We start from the raw sequence: 9,694 nt of genomic DNA on the forward strand, positions 1-9,694 counted from the left end.
GACCAAAATTCAATCCTTTCCCAGCCAAGGGAAAAAAAAAAAAAGAAAGTACAGACAAAAAAAACTCCAAAACAAAACTTGTACAATATTCATTGTTTATGGCCTGGGCTGTTTTCTGTGTCACTTTAAGAGTTGGCGCGTGGGCTGGGAGCGTCCCACGCGCTCCGGCCCCCTTTCAGGGGCGTCGGCTGAGCGTGGCCAATCAACGGGAGAAGGAGTGACGCCGGAAGCCGGAAGCGGCGAGAGGAGGCCGGCTTTGGCCTAGAGAAGGCGGGCCGAGGCAGACAGAGCTGCGGTCGGCTGCGATCTTGAGCTGGGGGAAGTGGCGGTCGCTGTGGCGGCGGCAGTGCGAAGACGGCGGGCATGGTGGGGAGGGAGAAAGAGCTCTCTATCCACTTTGTTCCCGGGAGTTGTCGGCTGGTAGAGGTGAGAAAGTCAGTCTGGGGGATCTCCTGTGGGAACCGCGGGCGTTAAGGAGGACGAACTAGGTCGGCGGGGGCCTGGGTCTCACCCAGGCTTCTCCCGCATCAACTGAACCGCGGGCCTGGAGTCGTCTCAGCGCCGCCCCGCCAGCTCTGGGATCCGAGGGCGGCGCCACGGAGTTTGTTTACCTAGGCGCACACCCGTCAGTGTTTTCTCCAACCTCTGCCGCAGGAAGCGAGTAGATCTGAGTTTCACTTTCAAGTCTCCAATCTGAGCTCCCAGGAATGAAGAGGGCGTTTGCACAGTTGTTTCCCTTTAGGGTTTACTTTTCTTAATTTCTTTTTCATCTTTGGCTCATATTCCTCAGTCGTGCAAGTTCCTAGTTCTAAGAATGAAGAAGGGGAGTGGCTTTCGCAGAAAACAGATTGGCGATGACAGTTTATTGAATTTTTTTTCGTATAAAGCACGGTAATAGGCAGTTTACTTAAGTTAGTCCTCATAATTAGACCACCTCAAAGTGGTCTAATTGACATATGAGAAAATTGAGATTTTGAGATTTCAGTTCATTCTTTAAGATTGGAATTGGAATTCCAATACAGGTCTGTTTGACTGTCTTAGGCTTTGAACCATTACCCAGTGTGCAAAAATGGTATATCCTCACTTCCTTTTCATTCCAGGCTGTCCAGCATTCACTTAATCCACAGGCTGTATGTATCATTGGGGATGAAAAGTTGATTAATTTCCAGACCAATATGTCTGGTTATAAGAGAATATAAGAGATGGGCTGTTTTTGATAATGCGGAATTTTAACTTTCCCCAAATGTAGCCTATTTAGTGTTTTCAGATCTCTTTGGGACTTTGAAGGTAAAGTTAGGATAAATGAACTACTTATATGTTGTTCCTATGGGCTTCAAATAGCGCTGAATGCATAACTTTACATGTTGTTTGTTTTTGTTTACATATATGTATGCATATATTTGTATGTGTGTAGACAGCTTCATCTTTTTATAGGAAGAATTCAGTAAACTAATGGAAATGGGTTTTCCTGTTTTCCATCAGTAAAAATGATACAGCTACGAGTTTGACACACATTGTCTCTTCTCTCAAAACCTGTGAGATGGAGTAGAAGATCCTGGACAGAGAGGGAGAAAAATGTAGAACAAAATTCAAAATCATTAAACAGATCAGACCTTAGCCACAAAGCTCAGAAAGCAGGAAGGGGCAGGAAAGAAAAAGGCAGCCAAGGGAGAAAGTGGGAAGAATGCTGGTACATTGACGGAATTGCAACTAACGTTACGAAACAAAATGTGTATAAATTGTTGAATGGAAAACTGATTTGCTCCATAAACTTTCTCTCAAACCACAATAAATTAAAAAGCAATCAATGGTCTGATGTAGACTGGTGGAACCCCTGAGACTAGGGCCCTTACACACCCTTCAAACCTGAAACTAAACTCACCCCTGGAGATCACATTTAAGCCAAATAATAGACATTACTACAACAGTAGACAGGCCTATAAAATAACTCAAACCAAAAGCCAAACCCACTGCCATTGAGTCGATCCCACTCATAGTGACCCTTATTGGGTTTCCGAGGCAGTAAATCTTTTCGGGAGTAGATTGCCCCATCTTCCTTCCCTGGAGCAGTTGGTGGTTTGAACTGCCAACCCTCTGGTCAGCAGTCAAATGCCTTAGGCACTACAACACGGAGCTCCAATCTGCTGCAAAAGACCAAAGTGTTAAGGAGTAAGAATAACACTTTGAAGACTAAGGTGTGCCTAACACAAGACAGGGTAGGTGCAGTGCCCAAGTCATTTGACTGCTAACCAGAAGGTTGGTGGTTCAAACCAACCAGCCACTCCGTGTAAGGAAGACAGGGCGATCTACTTCCATAAAGATTTAATGGCTTGGAAACCCAGTGGGGATTGCTATGAATTGGAATCCACCTAATGGCAGTGAGTTTGGTTTGGTTCATATGCATGTGAAAGCTGGACAGTGAATAAGGAAGACCAAAGAAGAGCAGATGCCTTTGAATTGTGGTATTGACAAAGAATACTGAAAATACTATGGACTGCCAGAAGAACAAATAAATCTGTCCTGGAGGAAGTGCCGCTGGAATACTCCTTAGAAGTGAGAATGGGCAGACTTCGGCTCACCTGCTTTGGTCATGTTGTCAGAAGGGACCATCCTTGGAGAAGGCTATCATGCTTGGTAGAGTAGAGGGTCAGAGAAAGGGGAAGACCATCAACAAGATGGATCAAGACAGGAGCTGCAACAATGGGCTCAAGCATAGCAAGGATTGTGAGGATGGCAAACAACAGGGCAGTGTTTTGTTCTGTTGTTCACAGGGTCTCTGCGACGGCACCTAACAACACCACCCCAAAGGGAATAATAACACCCATGAGGAACTTAATCCTCAGAACAATCAACTATGCAAGACCAAAGGGGAAGTTGAGCTTCTCAGTTTTTATTATATGGATGAAACAGATCATACATCAATTTCAGTTACTCTGAACATATTTGCCTCTTACTGTGTACATTATTTAGTGAACAGAATTCAAGAAGTCCAGGTGACCAGATTAAGAAACACCAAAAGACTACTTGAAAAATTAAATACATATAAATAAATCTGGAGTTTCTGTTCTAATTATGTTATCTAATCAAATGATACCAGATCATCTAGGTAGTGGGAGATTTATGGCTCTTTCAGAATAGTTAAACAAAGTGCTCTAGGACCATGATTTCTGCTTGAGTACTCTTGCATTAACTTATACTGAAAATAGTCTAGAAAAAGAATGAAATGTCATTGTAATCTGGAGGGATACCTTGGAATTTTACATTTCAGAGTGATGCATAGTTTATTTGCCAGCCACCAATAATCCTGCAATCCAAATAATAAAGTCTTGTTTTAGCTCCGATACTGGTGACAGAAGGTGCTGTAGAGTCTCTAGAGAGAAGTATATGGAAAGAGGAAAAATAAAGCTCTTTGTACCATATTTATATCCTTTATGATAAGGATATAAGGAAACAGTTAGAATTACAGAATTTGGAAGAGCCTTAGTCATCTTGTTCAAATTCCTCATTTTACCAGTGAGGAATTAAATCAATAGAAATGAGTAACTTCTCCATAGCAGGACAGAGCCTTAATCATGCATAAAATCAATTTTATGTTCAAACTCCCTATGTATTTGTTTGGCTCGACTATAGAAGCAAGAAGACCCAATTTCTGGTCCCAGCTTTTTCATTTTTACTGTGGGCAAAACCTTTAACATCTCCAGACTAGGTTTCTCACTTAGAAAATAATACTTGCCCTGCTTATCTAACCAGGCTGTTATTATTACCAAAAAGTAGCATGTATTGAAAATCTGTTCATATAACACGTGGTAGAGCTCTGGTAGCATAGTGGCTAAGACACTTGCCTGCTAACCAGACGGCTGGCGGTTCAAACCCACCAGCCACTCCTCGGAAGGAAGGTTGGGCAATCCTACTTCCGTAGTGATACTGCCTCGGAAACCCAAGGAGGGGTCACTATGAGTCGGGGCCGACTCGACGGCACACACCAACAACAACAGTTTTCAAATATATGATTGTGCCAATCATTCTATTTCCGTAAACACTTGCACTTGAGATTCATGCTCTTTGAATTAAAAAAAAAAAAAAATTCTTTATTCTTTCTTGCCGTTTTGGAATGTGCTTTTTAAAACTTCAGTTTAGTATGTTTTTCACAATGGCTAAAAGTATAAGTAAGATAAAGGACTTGAACAATGATCAGATTTCTTCTTTTTACTCTCTAACCAAGAGAGAGAAAAATAGCTCTTCTTCCATGTTTTCTTTCTTTTCAAAATCCTGAAACAGTGACACACACACAGTTCAGTCAATTTGGAAAAGTGGAAACAAGTTACATGTGTGCACCTCCATTTGTACTGCTGCTGAAGAGTAGGGGAGATGTACTGTGCGTTTGGGCTGTCTGTGTAGGAATCAGTGATCAAGTTACTGAAATGGTTCCTATAATGGCATTTACATTGTATTAGAAAAAAGTAACATGTAGCACAACAAAGAATATTCTTAAGCACTGATACCTGACCACTAGGAACCATGGATTGTTTCTTATTCTAGGGACCTTACATAGTTTTTTCTTTTTAAGAGTGAAAAATATTGTTGTCCCTTCTAGAAAGATAGATGGGCAATTTTTTGCTTTGTATGAATAAGATAAATGGATGTTTATCAAAGTCTTAAAATTTATCTTGCAGTTCAAAGTGCAGTCCCCACAAGTCACCTGCATAAGCATCACCTGGGAACTTGTTAGAAATACACATTATCAGGTCTCGCCTCCTTTAGTTTAAAGCCCTCCACGTGATTCTGATCTACTCTAAAGTTCAAGAACCACTGACCTAAAAACTTACCCGTTCCATTTACTTCTCTAGAGTGAGGTAAAAGTGAAAAACTCAGGGGAAAAAATAGTAATTTTGCATAGTGTTTTCCTAGGATCCTTAACAATATTTATCCTGTGTTAATTATTTTTCTGACTGTCTCTCTTCTATACCTGGCATGTGTTCACCTCTTTACAATTCAGGCTTTGTAGAGCTGTTTGCTTGCCAAAGTTAAAAAAAAAAATTTCGTTGGCTGAAAACTTTGTATCTATAGATCAGTTGGCTTAGAGCCACTTTTGGCAACAGAGAGCCCCAATTAATTTTCCTTCCACTTTTAACATGTCTTGACACTGGTTGAACTAAGGAAAAATTTTGTAAGAATTTACCTTTGTTCTATATCTCCCTGTACTTTATTTCAGGTTTTCCCTCTGATGGAATAACTAGATTTTGCTAACTTTATAGAAATTATGTTTAAGTGAATAGTCTTGTAAATGCTTCTATTTAACTAAGGGCTAAAAAAGAAAGGTCTTTAGATGTATACATGTAGCAGCTCAGAATTAGGGGACCAACCACACTTGAAACAAGACCTTACATTCATAAAATCTTTTTTTTTTTTTTTTTTTAATCATAAATGTTGACTTTATTTGGACTATGAAGAGGAAAATTGGTGTTATCCCTCTTGGAGAGAAGGGAAAATTTTTGAAACTGTGCCTTGGAAACATAAGATTTAAATTGTTCTAAATAGTAGTTTAGAACTTCTGTGTGAAGAAATTTCACATATCACACATATCAATTCAAAACTTCAGATTTTTTACTTTTCATTTTTTTAAAAAACTCCTGTGTTTCTTGGTTTTAACTGTTCTGCATAGGTAAATTTAGAGTTAACTCAGAAACATTTACCAGTTAGCTAAACATAGGAAAGCATATTAGTGATATAGGGACTGGGTTTGCCTTCCTCTAAATTTTTGTGTAATATTGACTAATTTTCTAACTTTGGCCCATCAAAATATGATAAATAAATTGCTGGAATTTGAAATTAAAAACTGAAGACCAGAAATGTCAATCTGTAAACATATAGACAGAATATCGTCCAAATACATAATCAGGTTATAAAATAAGTAAATGTAAAACTACCTGTATTTTCATAAACTTAACATTATTGAAGTTGATGTTTACTGCTTATTTGGGCATTGCTTCCATTTGGGCATCAGTGATCATAAATAGAAGATTTTTTTAATTATTGAGAAGTGAAATCTGAATCTGTTCAATTATTTAATTCCTTGCAGTATCAGCTTATGCTCTTTTTCTTATAAAAGATTTATTAAAATTTTTTCATAAGTAGTAACAATTGTCAAAAAAGCTTTATTAAATAATCTGTGTTTTAACTTAACAATTGGCCTGTAAATAAGGGACATGAATCGTTGAAGCATTTAGTAAATGATAATGGTGACTAATTTATTTGAGATTATTTCTCCTCTCCCTCCTTTCATCTTTTAGGAGGAAGTTAACATCCCTAATAGGCGGGTTCTGATTACTGGTGCCACTGGGCTTCTTGGCAGAGCTGTATACAAAGAATTTCAGCAGAATAATTGGCATGCTGTTGGCTGTGGTTTTAGAAGAGCAAGACCAAAATTTGAACAGGTTAATCTATTGGATTCTGATGCAGTTCATCATATCATTCATGATTTCCAGGTATGGTTTAGTCTGTTTATTTTAACACATATATGAGCTCTATTAAGAATTGTTTGCATGATACAGAAAGTGTTCTTGGCATCAAACAAGTTACTGTACTTGAAAGTTCTCACCTACTAAGCAACAACAATATACAGTAAGCTTTTTTTTAGGATGACAAGGTACTAGTATATACAATTCTTAAAATGATTAGATTGACATATAGATTGAAAAGTAACCCAAGTATGAAGCATTTTATAAAAAGACTAATGTTTATGGAATGCCTTCTAAGTACCACTTTTTATGTAAATAAAACATCACTGCAAAAGAGGTTTACTCTTTTACATTTTAGAGCTGAAGAAGCAGGCTCAGAGAAGTTAAGTTACTTGCTGGGCGTAACCATACAGCTTGACATAGAAAAGTTTGGGTTCTGATCCACCCCTAATCAAATCTAGAGTGCTTGTTCTTTGTGGGACAGTGATTAAATGCTTAGCTGCTAACTGAAAGGTCTGTGGTTCGAACCCACCAGCTGCTCCACAGGAGAAAGGTGTGGCAGTCTGCTTCCCCAAAGATTTACAGCCTTGGAAACCTAATTGGGGTAGTTCTTCGTTGTCCTGTTTTGGTGTAGTAAATTACTTAATGTGGCTTTTCTACCCATAAGTCTTTGTAAACTCCAAGATGGGAATTGCTAATAGCAACTGAGGAGCTCCTGATTGCTAAAGTCACCCACCTGGAGTATTTCTGTTGGGAGTGGCACAAAACAGTGTTCTGGGAGGTTCCCACTCTCTCTCAGTTGCTTAGAGTTCTGATGCTATGATTGGCTAGTTTAGCCACTCTGCCAGGATCAAAAGGAGGCCTCCTAGAGGCAGAACTCTCTCTCTGACTGCTGGTTGAGGAAGACGTGCTGCTGAAAGAGACACGGGCTCCTGAGATACACGTTGCTGGGAAAGAGACGCAAGAGACACGCATTGCTGAGTGAGACACCGAGGGACCAGCACTGCTGGGGAAGAGACTGTAAAGAGACTGTTGGCTGAGGGACGGTGGGCTGTGAGAGAGACTGAGCATTTTTCCTGAACTTGAATTGTAGCCTGTGGTGCTTCCCTAATAAACCCCATAATCTGTGAGCTCTGTGTGGCCACTGCAGCGAATTACCGAACCCAGGAGAGAGGTGGTGGGTGCTTTGGGAGGAACGGTTGGTGAAAGGGCTGGAGGGAGGCAGCATGTCTGGCCTTGTAGGAATAGGCCTTGGGTTACTGCTGGTAATCCTGTCTTCCTCTTGTAGGGTTAGAGGAGGTCGGAAGATGTGGCCTCCTCGCTGTTTTAGCACCTGTAGAGTCATTCTAAGTCAGAATTGACTTGAAGACAGTGGATTTGGTTTTGGTTTATGCAAAAATGACTTGGCAGTGGCATCTTCTGATGTCCTCTAACTTCACAAGAGGAAAACAGAATCACCATCAGCAGCTCAAGGCTTATTCCTATGAGGTCAGACATGCCACCACTCTGCAGCCTCTTACAAATTCTGACACCATGTCTCTCTCACGGCACTCACTACTTCTCTGCTGGGTTCAATAATTCATTGCAGTGTCCACACAGAACTCACTGACAATACTCATGATTATGGGGTTTATTAGGGAAGTAACAGGCTACAATTCAGGTTCAGGGATATGATCAGGACAGTTTCCCTTCTGCTGTGACCTCAGACACACCTCTCTGGTCCTTGGCCTCTTGGCCTAACCACCTAACCCTACTTGGGCAAGTGTCATAAAGCTCTTTTAGCTCTGCCGATAGGTACACCTAGGTGCACCTTACTCTGTCAGCAAGTCTCCTGCCCATGGGCACTCTTGCTCCATGGGCCAGGTAAGGCTGCCACTCTGTCTCTTGCCCCTTGGTTTCACTGGAACTGTCTGCTGGGGCATCTCTGCCAAGGAAGTCCAGTACAGGTATTGCTGGTCCAAGGATGCACTCTACTTCACCTCCAGCTCTTCTCCCTTGATGGCAGTGAGATCTTCCTCTCTGTCTCTTGGAAGGCTCATTTTAAGCCTGGCAGAGTCACAAAACTAACCATTCCCAACATCAGGGTTTCACACACCTTATTTGCATGGTCCCATAGAGTATCTGGTGGGAGTTAAACAGACTATGGCTAGAAAAGCCATACCAAGTAATTCACTGCACCACAGTTTGTTGTTTTGTTTTTACATGTAGTCAAGGAGCACCTATGTCAGAATCACTTGCGAAACTTGTTTTCAGGTCTCACTCTGAGAAATTTTAATTTAGTAAGTCAGTGGAAAAAATTCTTAATTTTAAGAAGCACCCCAAATTATGCACATTCAAATTTGAAAACAACTCTTAGACCATACTTCTTCAAGCATTGTTGAGAAGGAGGGAGTTTGAGGTCTGGGTACACTAGCCCTGTTCATCTCAGATTTTAGCTTTGGCTCAGCATTTCTGGGGACTAGGGACTCTTTCTCTGCAAGGGGTCCTCCACACAGGCTTAGAACAGATTCATTCCTGTTCAGCACCCCCCACACACACACCCCCCCCGCCCCACTGAAAATTTGCCTTTCCACCCCAAAAATACTGAATCAGAATCTACATTTTAACAAGCTTCCCAGGTGATTCTTATATATGCATAGGAATCACCTGAGGATCTTACTAAAATACAGATTTTGATTCAGTTAATCTGGGATGGAAAGGCAGATTCTCAGCAGAGGGTAGAACAGGAATGAATGACTTTGGGGTTCTGTTCTACAGATTGCTAGTTTAGTGTTTGACATTATATTGAAATAGTCTCTTTACATATCTGTCTTTTCTACTTTTTGTGAGATCCTTGAGTGCCATATAGATGGCACACTAAATGTTTAACTGGGATTATAAATTTTGTGGATAGTTGATTTTCTTTAAATGATTGGTCAAAGAGAATTGAATTTATAAATTGAATGTGCAATTGCTATTATTCTCCCTTTAATACAGATTTATTAAATCAGTTGGTATCACTACGGAAGTAGATTGCCCAGCCTTCCTTCCGAGGAGTCGCTGGTGGGTTTGAATCACCAGCCTTCTGGTTAGCAGGCAAATACCTTAGGCACTACGCCACCAGAACTCCCATTAAATAGTTAGATCATATTAATTACATCAGTAATAGCTCTTTTTGACCATCCAAATTAGGGAGCAAATCTTGTTTTGATGTAGAAATGTGGTTGTTGGCACAGAGTTTTTTTTGGTAGGGATTA

At 40.5% G+C, this 9,694-nt stretch overlaps 1 protein-coding gene across 1 annotated transcript in view; it reads left to right on the forward strand.

Moving 5' to 3' along the window:
- Positions 1 to 363: 363 nt before the first annotated feature.
- The window catches only part of MAT2B (methionine adenosyltransferase 2B), a 20,867-nt gene continuing 11,536 nt past the window's right edge, over positions 364 to 9,694 (forward strand). The window contains exons 1-2 of the mRNA XM_007950575.2: positions 364 to 426; positions 6,291 to 6,485. Of these exons, the coding sequence (XP_007948766.1) occupies positions 364 to 426; positions 6,291 to 6,485 (258 nt within the window). The remainder of the gene's footprint in view (positions 427 to 6,290; positions 6,486 to 9,694) is intronic.

Source organism: Orycteropus afer, unplaced genomic scaffold, assembly GCF_000298275.1.
Source record: "Orycteropus afer afer isolate SDZICR_OR568_19922 unplaced genomic scaffold, OryAfe1.0 scaffold00279, whole genome shotgun sequence".
Taxonomy (NCBI): Eukaryota; Metazoa; Chordata; class Mammalia; order Tubulidentata; family Orycteropodidae; genus Orycteropus; species Orycteropus afer.